Below are 21,574 nucleotides of genomic sequence, written 5' to 3'. Positions count from 1 at the left end.
CTTTACTGTATTTGGGGGCATCTTCTCCATTTCAACCCCACTCTGTCTTCCTTCAAACCTCTTCATAGGTAAACACATCAAAATAGAAGTATTCATTGTGATCTAGAATCATGGTAGAAACATATCTGGGTGGAACATTCAAGAATAATGATGAACCAGTCCTTCATCTGTATCCTGAATTGATGCAGCCCCATACACATTATATGATTGTATAAACTGATTGTATAAACTGATTTTTCATCTCTTTAGATTGGGGATGGTATTTTGGTATGTTTTTTAAGTAATACATTTTAGATTGGTCTTTGGAATACTCTCTGCCAAACTGAATTCTGAGACTGGGGAGAACAAGCCCTCTAAATTCTGAAACCTGTAAAAGTGTTTAGAAAAGATCTTAGTCTCATCCCATGAACTTTGTTGATTGACTCTGCTTAGCTGATGGATAAACTTTTTGTCAGTGTCAGCATAAGGAGTTTTCCATCAGTGAAGTGAGATTTCCACTAGTGGAACTTTTTACATGGAACTTCTCACAAAGACTTCTTACAAGGAAACTACTTCCAATGGCAGAAAGTTCTCCTGTTGGCATTGTTAGAGACAGATTTATGTTTTATGTATCTTGGTCTTTACTAGTTTTATGATTAGGTTCTAGGGGGGGGGATTGCATCGTTTTTACAATAATTCATAGCACCTCAACTGTTTGTTATCGTAATGATGGTTTGTGATGCCAGTTTGGTGTAGGAGAGCCAGTTTTGGTGTAGTGGTTAAGTGCATGGACTCTAATCTGGGAGAACCAGGTTTGATTCCCCACTCCTCCACTTGTACCTACTGGATGACCTTGGGCAAGCCATAGTTCTGGCACAGCTGTTCTAGAAAAAAGAGCAGTTTCTGTCCAAACTCTCTCAGCCCCACCTACCTCACAGGGTGTCTGTTGTGGGGAGGGGAAGGGAAAGGAGTTTGTAAGCTGCTCTGAGACTCCTCTGGGTATTGAAGGGTGGGTATAAATTCAATATCTTTTTCTTCTCTTCTTCTTCTACCTTTCACATGCTACTTTGAGCCCTTGAGGCAAAAATATAATGGGAATTTAAAAAATAAAAAACTTACATTAAAATGTTGTGTAATCAAAAGTCACCTTTACCTAAGATAATCTTTCTACTTCGATTCTCTCACATCAACTTTCTTATGGGGGTTGGAACCCATAGGTGAAGGAACTTCTCCAAAAAGAGGGAGTCTCCTTCTCTCAGAGAAATGCTGCTTCTGCTGGAAACTTCTTAACTGAAAGGAAGGTAGACATTGGATCCAACTCAGAGAGAACACTAGCAGTATACTTACAGCCGCTAGTAAATTTCACCTTGCATTTTACAAGCCAACACTCAAACTCCTAACTGCCATTGGGAATGTCTATGTGTGGTTTAGCATGTTCTGTTCTGGGAATATCCAGTTTTCAGATTTTGTCCTAACATTTATTTATTCAGAAAAATTCAACCGCACCTTTCTGTCACTAATGGTACGATTCTAGTTAATCCCTTCTTAGGCCATTGCCTTGAATTGACTTAGATGGTGTAACTCTACTTAGGATTGCACAGTAAACTAGTATTCAAGATTTTCTACAAATGAAAATGAAACAAACAAAATGAAATGAAACTAGCATAAAGGAAGCCGAGCACAGAAACATTTGTGAAAACAGCAATTAGGCATTGTAAAAAAGTAGTCCAACAAAACCCAGTACATTGGTTTTAAAAGGATCACAGCAGAAGGGATAAACATCGGACAACCTCCAGAAAAAAAGTAGTTGCTATGTGTCTCCAGAAGGCCAGAGCAATGGTTGAATGATCAGCCTCATGAGGCAAGGAACTCCATAGTCCACCAGCTGCATAGTCCACTGCCTGCTAGTCTCACCCATGTTAATATTTGCATGCATAGCAGGGGACCAGTACTTCAACTTGGGCTAGGCTCATAAGGGAGGTGGTCCCTCAGATCCCCTGTTTTAGACCTAAAAGGACCGTTTCAAATTTTTCATGGAAACAAATCAACAATATAAGTAGCTGCCAGAACAGTGGAATTACACACAGTTGGATCAAGGCAGTTTTTGTAGTCAACTTTGCCCAGTTCTCCTCCTTATTTTCATGTCTATCTCACATGACTTTTGTACACACGTGCCCAATCCTCCACGTGCACAATTTTTATAGTGGTAAAAGGGGACCTTCCCTTCCTTTCTCACAAGCAGAAATGCTGGCAGAATCCAACCCATGGTTCATCTATCTCAGGGGTTCTCAGCCTTTTTGAGCACCTGGGCAACTTTGGAATTTTGATAAAGGGTGTTGGATACAAGTACAAAATGGCTGCCACAAGTGACAGAAATGTGAGAAGATGGCTGCTGCAGGCAGGGCCGGCCCAAAGTTTTTTTGTGCACTAGGTGAGGCTAGCTTGTGGCGCCCCCCCCCCTCCCCACAGATCTTTATTTCTCCAAGCTAGCAGCCATCGAAAGGGACAGAGAACCAAGGACTGCACTTGCTGGAGTGAGTGGGAGGAGTTGAGGTGCCCCAGCTGGTGGGGCAGAGGAGGGGAGGCTGGCTCCCCCTGCGGGACTGGCCAGAGGCTTCCTCTCTTGGGGGCAGTGGTGTCTTGCTCCCCCAGTCTTTTTAGCAAAGCCAGCCAAGCCCTGCCCTGCCCTGCCCTGCCCTGCCCTCTTCCGAAGCTGAGCAGGGTCGCTCCCAGCCGGGACTTGGGCAGCTCCACCTCTGGACACTTCTTGCTGGGAAAGCCTCGTCCGTCTCACCCCGTCCCTCCGCTTCCCCCTTCGGAGCCTTGCTGCCCTTCAGGCTCTGGCAGTCCAGCGGGAACCTCGGCTTCAGGCAGCTCCAGAGAGGAACATGGAAAGCAAAGGTAGGTGGAGAGGAGCAGCTGGCCGAGAGGAGGACGGAGCCTGGGGATGCGGGGTGGTGGTGTATTCACTCCCCCGGCACCTGCCGCTCCAGGGGACTCTGCCAGTTCCCCACACCAGAAGGTGGTTTGAGACTTGGTTGCTGAGGGGTGAGAGAGAGAGAAGGAAGTCTGAGGGGAGAGACTTCACCAACCCAGGGAGGCAGGGTGCAAAAGGGCAGAAGGCCCACAATCCATGCCCAGGAGACTTTGCCAGCTCCCCGCCTCAGAAGAAGGTTTATTTATTTATTTATTTAACATTCAGTTTATATACCGCCCTAACCCTGAAGGGTCTCTGAACGGTTTACATCCAATTTCAATTTCCTATCTAGGGCCACATTATATAGGGAAGTGACTGCCTACCGGCTCCCAGGCAGCAGGGCTTGTTGTTATCTGGCTCCTTCAAGCGGGTTTTGGGTGTTGGCGTTCCACCTCCTGGCGCCTTGGAACAGGTCTTTTTCAGTCCAGCAGCTTCTTCTGGCAGGCCCATCCTGGTGCGCGGCTCCGCGCCAGCTGCAGCTCCGGCTCACGTCCTGCTGGCTCTGCCGCGCTGCCACGACTCTGCCTTTGCCGGACTCCGTCGCTCGATGTTGTGCTCACTGGGTCGCCAGGGCTGCTCACCGAGGGGCAAGAGAGAGAGAAGGACCTCTGAGGTGAGGGACTTCACCAACCCAGGGAGGTAGGGTGGAGAAAGGGAGAAGACCCACGGCTCATGCCTGGGGGACTTTGCCAGCTCCCCATTCCAGAAGGTGGCTTGAGACTTGGTCACTGAGGGGTGTGTGTGTGAGAGAAGGAACTTTGAGGGGCGGGACTTTGCGGATGTTAATAACAATTTCAAGTTAACTGCAGCATTAGAAGCAAGTAGAGCGGTTAGATTCTCCTCCACATTAGGGGATCATCTTATTTTCCTCAACACAGAATGAGAGTTAGGCTGTGGGACCATGAAGTTGTTCAGGCTTGGATCTTTGTTACCACTTAAAGAGAGTTCTAAGGGTAAGTGATCACTTTCTATTCTAGAGCCAATTGCAAAATTGTCAACAAAGAGAAGGGTAAAGGGAGAACAAATGCATCCGCAACATCCCCAAATGACTCTATCCTCCTTTTTGATCAAATAATTGATTTAATAGGCTCTCTAGCCAAACCCATCTTGCCGAAGATGTATCATTTTTTGTCCTGGTTTGACATAGATTGTTTGCAGGCCAAAAGAGCAGTAAGAGCAGCATACAGTGAATTCCGTTCCTCTAACGACCTAGGGAATTTTATCACTTTTCATACTCAAAGAAATCTCTATCAAGAGCTTACACAAAATAAAAAGCAACTATTTTATCAGAGGAAGTGGGCCAATCTACTATTAGCCTTAAAATCCAACAATAATAGAGCATGCTGGCAAGCAGTTAATGCATGCAAATACAATAGAGTAGAACCCCCAAAGATTAAATATCACTCACGAGACCTTAACATGGAATAAAGGCATAGATGGGGGGAATTCTCTTGTTCCATTCCCCAATCCCTACGGTTCTTCCGCGGCCGTATCGGCCGCTGCGGCGGGACCGGCGCGTCCCGCGCTGATCCCTGGGACATCCCAGACGGGACAGAACAAGGGACACCTCCTGGGGTACGAAGACATCCCTGTTACAGAGCCGGGAGAAAGGAGGGGGCATGCCAGGCGCAAGAACCGGGAAGCTTTACCATGGAGCTGCGAAGATACCGGGGGCGATATCAAGGAGCCGGGCGAGGCAGACTCTTCCGAAGTGCACCACAAGCCTCACTGAGTTACGCAGCACCGAATTAGCCAAATGACCACAAGGGGTTGGGAGAAGGGGAAAATGGCCACCTGTATCGAGGAAACTAATTGCGTGTGAGCACAGGGTGTTTAAATCACTGTGATAAATGCGTGTGAGGAAATAAAAAGAGGAAACAAGTAAACACCGAGGAGGAGAGAGAGAGGGTCGACAGGTGTTTGTTTCCGAACTTACGTTGACTCCGGTGTCTGGTTCCTTATTTCCGTGTCAAGGCATCATGAATCCCAACAACTAATATGATGATATTCAAGGGCTTCAGTTCAACAGTTCTAAGACTTTCCAGTTGCCATTACCATTCAGTTCAGAATAGCTCCACTGAAGTGAATTAGCCTATCCTGGCATATGTACCTTGTTTGGACACATTAAAATAGTCTCATGACAGCTTAAAGAATGACACATTTTTATTCTACTGTAAACTTTTGTAGAAGTGGACTCTAGAAGAGAAGAGAAGAGAAGAGAAGAGAAGAGAAGAGAAGAGAAGAGATTGGATTTATACCGCGCCCTTTACTACAGGAGTCTCAGAGCGGCTTACAATCTCCTTCCTCTTCCCCTCCCCACAACAGACACCCTATGAGGTACATGGGGCTGAGAGAGCTCTGACAGAAACTGCTCTTTTTCAAGAACAGCTGTGCCAGAACTATGGCTTGCCCAAGGTCATCCAGCAGGTGCAAGTGGAGGAATCAAACCCGGTTCTCCCAGAAGTCTGCACACTTAACCACTACACCAAACTGGCTCGAGTTCCCAAAAGATCAGATTAAAAACGTTTATGTCTTTAAGGTGTGACATGACTTTTGTTGAATATTTTTGTTGCAATAAATGGACACAGCTAGCCCAAGGGAACTGGGTAGATGGTGACTTAAATTCCCTTTGGGGGAAAAACACACATTTGTGCTATGTGATTCCCCCTTCTCCACATATTACAACATTAATTATAAGAAACATCAAGGGAGATCTTCTTGCTTTGTGAAGAATATAAACAAATATCCAACAGAGAACCAAGTGTTATTGAATGGCAGACTTTGTCATATTTGGGAAAATAATCTGTTGTTCAGTCATCCAGCAATAAAAAGGGAAGAAGTGATCAAGCTGTTGTGTGGCCAGCTGTTCCACTGCAGAAAAAGGAAAGAGGCATCACCAAAAAAGGCTATGAGGTCAATCTTGGGATCAGGGATGAGATAGGGACTATTGTGATAAAGAAATTTGGGCAAAATAGTGGAATAAAAAAAACACTGGCTGTATCTTTGTTATCTTTGGGAACTCCCAGAGATTGGGAAATGAGCGGTGCAATAGATCCAGTAACAGATTCAGGGTTGTTGCTGCTTGTTTGAGCAGGAGAATAACATGTCAGCATTTCCTCCTCGCCTCCATGCTTTTTTTTTTTTTGCAACTGAACAAAATTCAAAGTACTTCCCCCCCCCTTTTCATTCTTTGCTGATGGAAAGGGACTTTGGGCAAAGAAGTAATTTCGTTCTCACAACATTAGGCAACACCAGTCTCAGACTCCTGCACGTAAGGCACCTCCATTCTTACCCCAGTTGTTACAAATTCAGTTTGACTTTTTTCTAGATGGACACATGGCCAAGAATGTACAGCCAAACCATACAACTGTTTCCGAATTCATACTCTTGGGATTTGGAGATCTTCCAAAGCTGCAGATTCCTCTCTTCCTGCTATTCTTACTGATCTACTTGGTAACTATGGCGACTAATATTCTCATTATTGTGTTAGTTGCGGCTGATCGACACCTTCATACCCCCATGTACTTCTTCTTGGGAAATCTGTCCTTCTTGGAATCCTTATGTAGCTCCACAGTCCTGCCTACGATGTTGTCAAGCCTTTTGACTGGGGAAAAAAAAATATCTTTCAGCTCTTGTTTCGTACAATTTTTCATCTTTGCTTGCCTGGGAGGGACTGAATGCTACCTTCTCTCCATGATGTCTTATGACAGGTATTTAGCAATCTGTAAACCACTTCATTATGCAGTTCTAATGAATAGTAGGTTGAGTTTCCAACTAGCAGCTGTGTCTTGGGTGAGTGGACTTTTGGTTAGCACAAGTTTGACTTTGAAAATATCATGGCTATCCTTCTGTGGCCCCAATGTGATTGATCACTATTTTTGTGATGTTATTCCTGACATAAGGTATCTCTCATGTAGCGACACAACTTCATTTGAACTGTCAGCATTCATATTTACTTGTGTGTTCACTCTGCCTCCCTTTCTACTCACCCTGTCATCTTACATTTCCATCATAGTTTCTATCCTCAGGATTCCATCCACCACTGGGAGGCAAAAGGCTTTCTCCACCTGCTCCTCTCACCTCACAGTGGTTGCCTTATATTATGGAACATTGATGCTTGTCTATCTGCTACCAAGATCCAAAAACCTAAGGGAAGCAAAGAAGGTCTTCTCTCTCTTCTACACAGTGTTGACCCCCATGGTCAATCCCCTCATATACAGCCTACGAAACATGGAAGTGAAAGAAGCCTTGAGAAGGAAGTTGAGAACTTTTTCAGGGTATCTGACAGCGTGGCATTTCCCACATCCATTTTAAAGTGAAAATTGTATAACACTGCAGTTCTATGCAGAGACGCTAGTCCAAGACCTTTGACTTCAATGGACTCAGTCTAGAGTAACTCTGTATAATGAGGCACTGATGATGAATGACTGCTTAGGCATATCTCTGTGCATAATGTGATTGCTTGAAAATGGAGATAGAATAGTAGACTGACCACAATATCATTTGGTTGTCACAGTTACATAGAAGTGTAGTAATATAAGTGAATCCACATCAATGACAATGTTTTAAGATATCTATTGGACCTGCCCTTTTGCCCAATTTTCTCTTCTGTACCCATCTATGAATAGAATGCAGGGCCAGCCTCAATGCAGCTAGGCAGAAGTGCATACTTACATTGGGAAGCAATTAATTAAGAGTGCCCTGGCAATGTCACCATCCACAGGGCATCCAAAGTCAATAATGGCATTGTTTTCTAACTTTGTAATCCACCCTTATACCCATGTTTATTACATGTCTTATACTGGTTCTTTTGCATTGTTAAATTTTGTAATCTGCCTAGTCTTTCATCAGGAAATGGAGACTATCAACTGAATAAATCAGTCAATCTAGAAATATCTATGCAAGTCTACACATAGCCATGTGTGTGTGTGTTGATCTCCTTTTTCCATCATGGGACAAGCTGGTTGGATAGAATGCATAACTTAAAACAACTCTTTCATAAACAGCAATTACAGTATGAGCTTTCCACTCATGGTGATTTCATTAAGTTCCGGTTCCTTATTGTAGCCTTCTATGATATATGGCATTTTCTTCACATGGCTCCCCTTCCCACAGTATCCACTTTTGGGTGTGGCCACAGGGATTGCTAGGGGGATGGGAAGATGGGGGGAAATCAAGCCTTAACTTCTTCTTCCTAATGCTGCGTAAGACAGAGATTCTGCGCTATCCTGAGCTTCCCTGAGCTTCGTTTGTGTGGCAAGAAGGCGACCAGCATCTCAGTGCTTTCATGTGATTTCTGAGTTTATTCTACATTATTTACTCCCAAGAGTACAAACTGATTGCAGCAGAAATTATAGGATACTACTGTGGTGAGTGCCTAACAAAACCCCTATCTGGTTTTCCAGCACTGCATACTAATGTTAGGGAAACATTCCTACAATTTCTAGATTTAGGGAAACTTTGCATGCCTCCTTGCTGTCACCACTGTGAGACTGTAAATTATGATAATTCATGTATATGCCACAGTAATTTTGGACAAGTCCCAGTACTAGACAGGCTGCTTTCAGTCAGCCAGAGCATTTCCTGTTAGAACATAGATCAAGCAGGTGTGCATGCATGAGATGAACAGAGCCCACTATTCTCCCATTCCACCTTTCACTTTGGGACCCCCTTTCACTACTGTGTTAAGGTACAGTAGTGGAGCAGCTGGCAAGTAAGTAGTATTGACTAAGCATGCATAGTAAAACTACAGAGATCTTTAGACACTGAGTACCAGAACAATGAAAATGCATACTGTTGCCTGCTACATCTATGTCTATCCATCTCTTCTCTTTGATGATATTTCCCAGTCCTCACATCTGGGTATGGTAATTCCCAGGGGCTGCAAGTGACAGGCTGGGAAAACCCTACAGGCAATTACAGATCATTCACTGTAGTAGCCCCTGCTTTGTGAAATGATCTTCCTGAACTTGTCAGAAAATCCTCTGCTTCATTGGTCTTTTGGAGGCTCTGCAAGATGAATTTCTTTACACAGGTTTTGTTATGAATGAATGGGAAAATAACTAAATCAGTTTATGGGTTGGGTTGAAGAAATTGCTTTTTATTAGTATATATTAGTATATATTTTATTAGTATATATTAAGTCCCTCATAGTTTTATTGTCTTGAATCAACCTTGTAACCCACATTCAGAAACTGAATAAATAAATGAATAAATGATAGCATCTAGATGGTGTAAGGCATGGTATAACAAGAAGGGGAGATTGGTCCAGTTGCAACCAATTGATTTATCAGAGTAGTCCATATCCTAGCTGATCATGGTTAGATGGGCAGATAGCCCTTCCTGAGCCCTTGATTAGATTTTCCAGTGAAGCATACTTTGTAAGGGAGATTCAGAGAGGGTAGATAATTGTCCTGGTAACACGGGACATTTTTCATTGCCAGGATGTGAGGAGCTTTTGGAGGACCACATAAAAATAACTTTGATTCATGTGCCCATGAGCTCTCATGGCAGCTAAGCTACTTCCTTTTGACAGCTCCTGGGTAATGTGTGCTTTAACTGAGGGACTCTGACTTAAGATACCAAAGATAGATTGACATAGTTTGCTATGCTGGAGAACCTTGAGATAGAGAAGACATGGGGAAGGGAGAGGCTATAGGATGAACATGACCATGACCCAGAAAGCTTTTAATTGAGAGTACCTTCATCATATCTGTATTCAGTTTCAGTTTATTGACATTCAACTATCTCAGTAACAAATCCAGCCAATCATTCAAATCATCTAATATTTTGACTTTATTACCCTGCTTCTCCTCAAGAATTCAGGTTGCAACAGTTGAAATTGTTTTATCTGTAAAGTGCTTTGCAATCATTTCATGGGGTCAAGTGAGAGCATTAATTGCTCACCTTGATACTAAGCATATTAAAAGAATAGCCATTGACCATTCAACTCCATGTAGAAACAGGCTGCAGTCTTTGATTCACATTCTCATTTTCTACCCTGAAACCATTTGGAAATCTTCAGACCCTAAATCTGCAGTTAATTCTTGATTGAAGCTGCAGGATCATGTTAATGAGCTGAGGAGGATTGGGAATCCATCACTCCAAATTTCACTCATCTGAAGGAATTATTGGGGAAAGTCGAATAGTTAAGAATATCATATCCAATGGGCAATTCCATGTTTTCATTGAAGGGGCACTCATGGAGTTATGGTTTTTGATCTGTTTGCCTCAGTCCCTTCTTTATCAAATGATAAAAGGCAAAATTGGTGAGCTAAAACAAAGACAGCCAATAGGAAGGTGCAATCTGGGGGATATATCAGTATCCCTTGCTCATTTCAGGCAAGTTTCTTCCACCTGCTGCTGACTCAACCACCTTTCCTGCTGGTATTGTGGGATTAGTCAGTCACCAATTGTGGAGCCAAGCAGGAAATTTGAGGGTTTTTCTGATTGGCTATGCGGGAGCCCTTTCCCTCTGCTTTGTTAATTTCACTAGAGGAGGGTGATATATTAAATAGGACTAGCGCTCTACTGTTGAGGTCATAACTAAGGTGGTGAGGATAAGGTGAGTTGCTCATGATAAATAGGGATTAATGGCAAGCACCCTGAAGCATTAGGTGTCTAGAACAACCCATCACAGGCCTTAGGCTGTGTTGGGTTTAGGAAGGAGCTTCCTGGTGCTGAGTGGTATCTTTCCAAATCTGGCAGCAGCCTTACAATACATCAGGATTGGGGTTTGTGCCTCTCAGCACATTTTATATGAAGGGAAGGATAAACAAGGATGGTGAAAGCTTCTGGGCAAATCTGAAGCTGGGGTGGATCTGCCCAACAAAGGAATCCATGGTTGGGCTGCCTGGCTCATCCTGCCCTTTAAATATGTTAGCATATATAATAATTCTGACATAGATCAATTATTCAAATAAAACTAATGTGAGCCATGCTGTGGTCTCGCTTCCTTTCATAGTTTTATTAGCATTGGGATTTGGGGGAAGAAATGAAGTTCGAACTCTGGAAGAAGAAGAGGAAGAAGAAGAGAAGGAGGAGGAGGAGATTGGATTTATTCTACGTCTTTCACTCGGAGTCTCAGAGTGACTTACAAACTCCTTTCCCTTCCCCTCCCCTCAACAGACACCCTGTGAGGTAGGTGGGGCAGAGAGAGCTTTTCCAAGAACTGCTCTTTCAAGGACAGCTCTGACAGAACTATGGCTTGCCCAAGGTCATCCAGCAGGTGCAAGTGGAGGAGTGGGGAATCAAAACTGACTCTCCCAGATTAGAGTCTGTGCACTTAACCAAACTGTACTACACAAACTACACAAAATATATTTGTGTATCTAGCTTCAAAGCAATGAATGTTTCATATATCGGGGAGTATCCTACTACTCTGTTTGCAGAAGGTGTTGCTTTCCCCACATTTCTTTGCATAGATAACTTCTAAAATTATCATTCCTAGGATCTTGACCCCACATGTAGAAACAGCTTTGACAGTAGAGGGGAGCAAAGTGAGTATGGACCAGAAGCTGACATTACTCTTCCATCCCCTTATGCTAAGGGAGGGGGGAATTCCCTCCCCTTGTCCCTCTTCACTCCATCCCACCAAATCTCATGGCTGATTCTTGCACTGAGCTTGTGACCCCAGGAATTTTCTTGTCAGAGATTGGAAGCACTCGCAGCAATGCAGAGTAACACTGGAAAACTCTGTGTGCCTTCTGGACATAGATAGTAGGATATTGCTCACTCCCTGCTTTCTATCAGCTTCAAGAAACCATACCAGATTTTGTGAAAATTAGTAGTGTAAAGAAAACCCCAATATAATTAGCCTCCAGGTTATTAGATTACAAAAGCAAATGGAAAGCTATGGTGACTAGTATCAAGCACCTATATCAAATAAACAGAAATGCCCTTTCCTCCTAGAGGGATGTCATCAAGTGGATTTTTGGGAAGGCTATTCCACATTTCCAGAGCAATTACTGAAACTCTTCTGCTCTATATGATTACAGATTTAAACTAGAATATGGAATGATCACAATCTCTCTCTCTCTCTCTCTCTCTCTCTCTTTCTCTCTCTCTCTCTCTCTCTCTCTCAATATTACCAAGCATACATCCTAAAATGTACCCAGTGCATATAAGTGATATGCATAGGGAAGAGATAAAGTATGATGGTAGTTAATAATAGGTTGGTCGAATGAAGGGGGGAAAATAGAGAAACCAGATAAGGAACAAGAAAGAGACAGATTTTCAAACATTTCCTTGTGATTTCCTGGATTGCTGAGAACTGAAAAGCTTATTTTTGTTGTGTAACTAAGGCCTCACTCCCTTATGTAAACCTTAATTTCTTCAGTGCCTCATCTTTGTCTAGAAATGTCAAGGGACATGTTCTACCTTAATATAGAATACAAATAATTCTACAGAGACAGACATGTTTCATGGATTCTTGTAAACCTTAGTATTAAGGAAATAGAACTGCTGGGAAGGAGCAAAGAAAGGTAAGGACTTGTTAGGGTAGAATCCAAGGGTAGAGAAGGAAAAAATGAAAGAAGAAGAAAGAGGCGTGATTAATTATGTTACATATTTGCTTTTCTTCCAGCGATGACCTACATACAATATTACATCTGCATCAATAATTCTGAGTATCCTGTATGTTGGGGGAAAGGGAAGTACCCACATTGTTTTATTTCCCAGGATTCATATGGGATGATATGGATTTCAGTAGGGCTTCACACACTGATGTGTGATGGTTTTATCCTCCTTTGCTACCACCAAGCTAGGTGCTTTTGCAGATAAAAGGTGATGGTGGAAAGATTGCACTTAGTGTCTGAAATGTGCAAAGAACTCTGCTCAAAACCAGTGTTTGGTTGGAGAACCTTGTCTGTGAATTCTTCCTCAATGCCAGATACATAGACGCATCCTAGAGTTCAATGTTTCTCATTCTAAGGAATTATACAATGATTAATTTGTGCAATTTTGATATTGAACTATTATACAATGACTGATTAAATATCTCTGATTATAGTAATTTTGCACCATACACTGACTGTGATCCAGATAAAGCATACTTAGACAACCAATTTGCAAGGAGAAGTAGTAGTTTTTTTATTTATAATTTTGTTTCCATTTACAAACATACAAAACACACAAACATATAAACTATTACCATTTATATTCCATTAATATATTTATAAGGAATTTACTCATATTTACTTAGAATATTTCACTTCTGTTAAGATATCTGTTCTATCTTTTCCAGCATTCCATCTTATCTAACTTTTAAAACAGATATCTATTTTCTAACTCTATCATTTACTATTTCAATTTGATTTTATAATTAATTTAAAGCTATAGAGAGGTAGTGTTGTAACAGAGTCTCAGAACTTGCCATTCTGGAAGCTCAGTTACCCCAAGATATAAAGGACTCTATAGAAAGATGCTAAATGGGTCAAGGTAAGAAAATTATAGGTATCAGGCCAGTATTTCACAATTGGGGAATTAATTCAGTATTTCCAGTAGTAGATATTAACGTGTAAGAAGCAGCACATTGAGACATGGAGGTTGAATCTACAGAAGGGAAATGAACTGAACTAGAAGGGTTGGGCACATCCAATATGAAAAATGCATTTTGGAGTATGTGTACAGTATAAATGAAGGGGAAAATACTGTCAAGAAAAAATGGTGCAAGATTTTTAAAAACTACTTCTGGAAGTATCTGGGACAAGTTGTAGCACTGTTTCACCTAAAGTTCAGATGGGTCTAAGGCCATTGTGTAAAATAAAAATCCAATGCTTGTGTTCTTCTCTAATTCAGTTGCCTGTTTTTATAATATGAAATCCAGAGAAGCTCAGAAACCTATCCTATGCATCCTATCCTGCTAAGAATTCCACTCAGGTCTATTCCATGAGGCTGACACCCCCAAAACTGTACCTAGGATTCCACTAATAGTCTTATTTAACTATCACACATGTTGGGTTCAGTATCAAAATGCATTATTTTATATTTTAAACTCTATGTAAGACATTCAAATAAAATTATAACTGATAAATGGTTAATATTTTATTAGAGAGAAAGTGAATATCATGGCTGTTTTAATTCTTTAAACCAAAGGGTTTCCAGTTTACTCCAGCTAACACCCAGTACCATCACATTGGGAGATGATAGAACATATATTACAATAATAAGCAACAAAAATTTAGCAGCCAAGATGAGGGCCATGGGGGTTCTGAGACTATTTTGCCTCTAAGGTAGTGGAGATCAAACATTAGATAGCAGCTTGTGGTCTACCTACAGAGGAATCTTTGCTAGCAGGGATAGACATTCTGGGAAAACATGGACAAAAATTTCATCTGTAGCCCAAGTCTCTTGCAGTAAAATTTGATCAAATGTGTGGGAAAATTTACAAAATTCAGGGGATTTGTCCTTAAAGCCCCAACAATTGCAGTAAAGTATATGAGTTCCCCACTGCTTCTAGGGTCAGAGTCATTCTTCATCCATCTCTATACCTCAATACCTAAAGCAACCCTAGCTCCAATATCGTGACTAAGTGATAAGTAGTCTCTGGTTTATAGGAATGATAGCCACCTTCTATATACTGCTTGGTGACATTATGGTTGGGTTACAGCCTAAACAAAGTTGTATGGGCATGCCTTTGTAGAGAGTTTCTTTTGATTGCAACATGCTGTCAAATGACTTGTCACCCTTTTCGTTCTGCACTGTATTAAGTGTTGTGCTTTGTTTCCTCAAGGAGCAGATGATGGGAAATAGAGAACAGAAAAATCAAACAACAGTGTCTGAATTTATCCTGTTGGGATTTGGAGGTCTCCCTAGAGTGCAGATTCTTCTCTTCCTGCTCTTCTTCGTGATCTATTTGGCCACCATGGCTGGGAACCTCCTCATTTTTGTGCTGGTTGTGACTGTCCAGCACCTTCACACCCCCATGTACTTCTTCTTGGGAAACTTGTCCTTCTTGGAAATTTTCTATAGTTCCACCATCCTGCCTAAAATGTTGCTAAACCTCTGGATGGGGGAAAGAAGCATATCTGTCAAAGCCTGTTTCATACAATTTTTCATTGTCACATGCCTGGGAGGTACTGAATGCTACCTCCTCTCCATGATGTCTTATGACAGGTATTTAGCAATATGTAAACCACTCCATTATGCTACTCTTATGAATGGCAGGTTGTGTTTCCAGCTTGTAGCCATGTCTTGGGTCAGCGGAGTCTTAGTCAGTACAAGCTTGACTTTAAAAATATCCTGGTTATCCTTCTGTGGCCCTAATGAAATAGACAATTATTTTTGTGATATTAGTTCTGACATTAGATACATCTCCTGTAGTGACACCCATTTATTTGAACTTTCATCTTTCATATGTGCTATTGCGTTCACCCTGCCTCCCTTTCTCCTCACCCTTTCCTCCTACATTTTCATCATTGTGTCTATCCTTAGAATCGCATCTACCATTGGGAGGAGAAAGGCTTTCTCCACCTGTTCCTCTCACCTCACTGTGGTTGCCTTGTATTATGGATCAATCATGCTTGTTTACATGGTACCAAGATCCCGAAACCTAAGAGAAATGAAGAAAGTCTTCTCTCTCTTCTACACAATCTTGACTCCAGTGGTCAATCCCCTGATATACAGCCTAAGAAATAAGGAAGTCAGGGAGGCTGGAAGAAACTGCTTGAAGAGATTTACACACTGTATGACTTGATATATATCACTACCCTTTTTGGAATGAAAATGACATATCTATCAATGGAAATGCAATAAGTTTGTTCTTATTGCTGTCTATGTTTCTGTGTTCTTTCACTCCCTGCACATAAAGGGAAATTCTTTGAGAATGGAGATGATGTGATTCCCATCAAGTAATCCCTCAGGGTCCCCTGTGGAGATTAGCCGGCTGAAGTGGGATGAAAGAGGCGTGGAGGTTCTATTCTGCTCCTGGAAAATTTAGCATGGCTCCAACCTCATATCTCCCTGCAGCCACACTGCCTGTCTTTCTCCCCATCCTCATTTTTTAGAAACTAACCCATGCAGTAAACCTTTGCAGTACAATGCAGGCTAGCCAAGTTATGTACTTGTGTTGTCAGATGCTGATCAGCAGGCTGGTAATGGTGGGGGACTTACCAGTAGAAAGAGGAAAGCCCAGGCCACATTGCCCATGTCACCCAGGAAGTGATGTCATAATGTCCGTGACTTCTGGGTGACACTCTGATATTTGGGCAAAAACTCAATGGTAAAAACCAGTGTTGCCATGGAGTTTTTGCCCAAATACCAGAGCATCACCTAGGAGTTGATGGTGTGATGATATCACTTCCAGTGTGATGTGGGTGACATGGCCTGGGGCTTTCTCTTTCTCCTGGTAAGTCTCTACACCCCCAACTGGTTGCCAGGAGGGACCTGGCACCCCTATTATACACCCACACACCCTTAGGGGTGATGAGGGTGCATCAGGGCTGCAGCCCAATGTCACTTGGAAGTGGCATGCATCACATAAGGGAAGCCATACCACAACCGAACTGAGCAGAAGCTCAGTGATTGTTCAGGGGAAGGCTCTGTTGGCAAACCAAGGTTCATGAATCAGAACTGGGCAAAGTCCGGCCCAGTTGTTGGCTCAGGTTCCGGTCTATGCCCATCCCTAATACATAGTAAAAATACAGAGATTTTTAGACACAGAGTCCCAGAACAATGCAAGCACATACTGTTGCCTGCAAGATCTATGTCAAAGTCATAAACATCTCATCCCTTTGATGCTAATTCCCAGTCCTGGCATCTGGGTATGGTAATTTCCAGGGGTTGCCAGTGACAGACTGGCAACCCCTACAGGCTATTCCAGGTTATTTACTGTAGTAGCCCCTCCTTTGTGAAATGATCTTCCTGAACTTGTCAGAAAATCCTCCACTTTGTTGGTCTTTTGGAGGCTCTGCAAGATGAATTTCTTTAGAATTTAGCTAAATGTTCACTCGATACTCAGCATATTAAAAGAATGGCCATTGGCTATTCAACTCCCTGTAGAAATGGGCTGCAGTCTTTAAATATATATATATTTCCCCTTTTTAAAGAATGGGGTAACACAAAGGGAAAAGGGAAAGGAGCTAGAATGTAAAAAAAGGATTTAAAATACATATAACATGGGTGATGAGAAACATTCATGAACAAATACATTTCAAGTGCAAAACATGTTCGTAACTTACCAGAGATATTTCCTTTAGCAGTCCTAATAGGACTGTAATAACTGCAACTTCATAAGCAAATATTTAATGGACTGTGTGAACTAGTTAGTTTGAAATCAGAAAATTATTTAATCTTCAAAGAAATGGGTTGCAATCTTTGATACACGTTCTCCTTTTCTATCCTGAAGTCATTTGGAAATAGCAACACACTTCATACCCTAACATCTGCAGTTAATTCCTGATTGAAGCTGCTGGCCCATGTTAATGAGCTGAGGAATATTGTGAATCCAGCATTCCAAATTTCACAAGGCTGAAGGAGTTATTAGGGAAAGTCAAATAAGAATATCATATTCAATGACAATTCCATATTTTCATTGAAGGGGGCAGTCATGGCATTATGGCTGTGGATCTGTTTGCCTCAGACCCTTCTTTATCAGTGAAGGCCAAACTGACGAGCTAAAACAAATTCAGCCAGTAGAAATGTACAATTTTGGGAATATATCAGTATTCCTTGCTCTTTTTGGGAACGTTTTTGTCTGACGTGCTGCTAAACCAACTACTTTCCCTGCTGGTATTGTGGAATTAGTCAGACACCAATTGTGGGGCCAATCATTAAATTTGGGGGTTTTCCTGACTGGCTATGTGGGAGCCTTTTTCACCTGCTTTGTTATATTACTAGAGGAGGGTGATATATTAAATAGGCCTAGTGTTCTACTGTTTAGGTCATCACTAGTGTGGTAGGGATAGGGTAAGTTGCTCATGATAGGTAGAAATTATTGGCAAGCACCTTGAAGCACTAGATGTTGAGGTAGCATGTGTCTAGAATAACCCATCACAGGCCATATAGTGTGGTGGGTTTAAGAAGGAGCAACATCTTCCCAAATCTGGTAGCAGACTTACAGTAAATCAGGATTAGGTTTTGCACCACTCAGCCCATTTTATATGCAGGGAAGGATAAACAAGAATGGCAAAAGCCGCCGGGCACATTCAAACATGGGGTGGATCTGCCCAACAAAGGAATCCATGGTTGGGCTGCCTGGCTCACCCTGCCCTTTAAATATGTTAGCATATATTATAATTCTGACATAGATCAACTATTCAAAGAAAACTAGTTTAAGCCATGCCGTGGTCTTGTTTCATTTCCTAACTTTATTAGCATTGGGATTTGAAGAAAAAAATGACGTTCAACCTCTGCAGTAAAAGATGTTTGTGTATCTAGTTTCAAAGCAATGAATGATTCCTATATTGGGCAGTATCATACTACTCTGTTGGCAGAAGGTGTTGCTTTCCCCACATTTCTTTGCATTGATGACTTCTAGAATTATCATTCCTAGGATCTTGGCCTCATATGTAGGAACAACCTTGGAGGTCAAGGGGAGCAAAGTGAGTAAAGGCAAGTAGCTGACATTTCCATCCTCTTCTGCTAGGGGAGGGGGAATTCCCTCCCTTTGTCCCTCCTCACTCTATCCCACCAAATCTCATGGCTGATTCTTGCACTGAGCTTGTGACCCCAGGAATTTTCTTGTCAGAGATTGGAAGCACTCACAGCAATGCAGAGGAACACTGAAAAACTCTGTGTGCCTTTTGGACATATTTATTTATTTATATTTATTTATTTATTTATTTATTAGATAGTAGAATATTGCTCACTCTGTGTTTTCTATCAGTGTCAAGAAACCAAGCCAGATTTTGTGAAGATTAATAGTGTAAAGAAAATCCCAACATAATTAGTCTCTAGGTTATTATAATACAAAAGGAAATGGAAAGAAATGGTGACCAGCATCAAGCACCTGTACCAAATAAGCAGAAATGCACTTTCACTGCCCTCCTAGACATAGGCGTAATCTTCGTGGGGGCGGCGGGGCATCAGCCCCCGCCGAAATTTTCAGGAAAGTGTTCAGCCTCCCCCGGGAGCCACCCTTGCTCCTAGCAAAGCAATGCCTCTGGCCCAGCCCCAGCCCCCCCCGGGAAATTGGAAAGTCTACACCGTTGCTCCTAGAGGAATGTCATCAATTGGATTTTTGTGAAGGCTATTCCACATTTCCAGAGCAATTACTGAAACTCTTCTGCTCTACATGATTACTGATTTAAACTAGAATACGGAATGATCACAAGCTTCAGATCTCGCTCTCACTCTCAATATTACCAAGCATGCATCCTAAAATGTACCCAGTGCATATAAGTGTTATGCATAGGGAAGAGATAAATTATGATGGTAGTTAATAATGTTGGTAGAATGAAGTGGGGGAAATAGAGAAACCAGATAAGGAACAAGAAGGAGACAGATTTTCAAATGTTTATTTGTTATTTCCTGGACTCCTGAGAATTGAAAAGCTTATTTTTGTTGTGTATCTAATGCCTCACTCCCTTATGTACAACTTAATTTCTTAAATGACTCATCTTTGTCTACAAATTAGAACACCACTTATCAGAAATGTCAAGGGACATTTTCTGCCTCAATGTAGAATACAAATAATTCTACAGAGACAAACATGTAAACCTTAGTATTAAGAAATTGGAACTATTGGGAAGGAGCAGAGATAGGTAAGGAAGTTCTTGTTGGGGTAGAATGCAAGGGTGGAGAAGAAAGACATGAAAGAAGAAGGAAGAAAAGTGATTAATTGCATTACATATTAATTAATTACATTACATATTAGCTTTTATTCTTGGGAGGATCTACGTATGCAATATTACATCAGCATCAGTAAGTCTGAGTATTCTCTGTGTTGGTGGGAAGGGATTGTTTATCTTCTGAGATTCATGTGGGGTAATATAGATTTTAGTAGGGCTTCACATACTGATCTGTGATAGTTTCATCCTCCTGTGTTACCACCAAGCTAGGTGATCATGCTTTTGCCAATAAAAGGTGGTGATGGAAAGACTGCACTTAGTGTTTGAAATGTGCAAAGGACTCCGCTCAAAAGCAGTGTACAGTTGGAGAACCTTGTCAGCGAATTCTTCCTTCATGCCGGATACATAGATGTATCCTAGAATGCAGCATTTCTCATTCTAAGGAATTATACAATGATTTATTGGTGAAATATCTCCGATTACAGTAATTCTACATGCATTCATGCCATACACTGACTGTGACCCAGTGAGAGGTAATGTTTTTATACAGTCTCAGAACTTGCATTCTGGAAGCTCAGTTTCCCTGATAAAGGACTCTACAGAAAGATGTTAAATGAGCCAAGTTAATATAACTACAGGGATCAGGCTAGAAGTTCAGAATTAAGTAATGAATCCTGCTAATGTGTAAGAAGCAGCACATTGAGATATGGAGGTTGAATTGACAGAAGGGAAGCAAACTGAACTAGAACGGTTGGACATATAAAGTGTGGAAAATGCATTTTGGAGTATGTAAACAGTATAAATCAGGGGGGAAATACTGTCAACTAATTTATACACTGAAAAAAATGGCTCAAGATTTTTAATTACTACTTGTAGAAGTATCTAGGACTAGGTGTAGCACTTTCACCTCAAATTCAGGTGGGTCTAAGGCCATTGTGTAAAATCAAAATGCAATGCTTGTATTATTCTCTCATTTAGTTGCCTGTTTTTATAGTATGAAATCCATAGAAACTCTGAAACCTATCCTATTTATTTATTTATTTACTAGCAGTAAAGCCCGTTGTGAAAGCAATACAACGGGATCTAGAAAGAGGCTCTGGGGCAGTGCTCTGGCTTTGGGCAAACAGTGTCAATTTGCTGTGGTGACCTTAGCAGGGTATAATGACAGAGTCCACTGTTTTCTCCAGAGGAACTGATCTCTGCTACCTGAAGAGCAGTTGTAATTGTGAGTAATCTGTAGCCCTCACCTGGAGATTGGCAACAATTGTTACCCAGGACAAAATGGCTGGTTTGGAGGGTGGAGTCTATGGCATTCTACCTGTCTGAGGTCCCACCCCTCTGCAAACCCCACCCTCTCCAGGCTCCACCCCTCAAATCCCCAGGAATTTGTCAGGATGTAGTTGGCAACCCCATCTCCTTCCCAGCTAGCCATCAACCTACCATTATCTGCCCCTTTGACTTCAGCTGACTTCTGCCCTCCCTTCTGCAGAACAGTTGTAATACTGAGTGCTCTCCAGCCCTCACCTGGAGATTGGCAACAATGGTTCCCTATGTGGGACTGACTGGTTTGGAGGGTGGAGTCTATGGCAGTGTACCTGTCTGAGGTCCCACCCCTCCTCAAACCTCACCCTCTTCAGGCTCCATCCCTCAAGTCTCCAGGAATTTCCCATCTGGAGTTGGCAACCCTATCAGGATTGGCCCCAATGTGTTTTCTCCCAAAGGCCAAAGTAGGTGACAGGACCAAGCTTAGTTGCCTACCAACAGGCACTGAGGGGAATGTAGGGTTGCCAGCTCTAAGGAGGGAAATACCTGGAGGTTTTGGGGGTGGATTCTGTAGAGGGCCGGGCAACGGAGGCATCGGCCTTCCGTCGCCCGCCTTGCCCCCCCAATC

The 21,574-nt window shown here is 42.1% G+C and overlaps 1 protein-coding gene across 1 annotated transcript; it reads left to right on the top strand.

The window, feature by feature from the left end:
• Positions 1 to 14,819: 14,819 nt before the first annotated feature.
• Positions 14,820 to 15,650, top strand: LOC107117685 (olfactory receptor 11L1-like). The gene has a single exon (XM_015419842.1). It carries the CDS (start codon positions 14,820 to 14,822, stop codon positions 15,648 to 15,650), a length of 831 nt encoding a protein of 276 aa, XP_015275328.1.
• The last annotated feature ends 5,924 nt before the right edge of the window (positions 15,651 to 21,574 follow it).

The sequence above is a fragment of the Gekko japonicus genome, unplaced genomic scaffold (genome assembly GCF_001447785.1).
Source record: "Gekko japonicus isolate JY-2015 unplaced genomic scaffold, Gekko_japonicus_V1.1 scaffold2688, whole genome shotgun sequence".
Lineage (NCBI taxonomy): Eukaryota > Metazoa > Chordata > Lepidosauria > Squamata > Gekkonidae > Gekko > Gekko japonicus.
The sequence above is the reverse complement of the archived record's forward strand: the minus strand, read 5'-3'. Positions and strand labels throughout refer to the sequence as shown.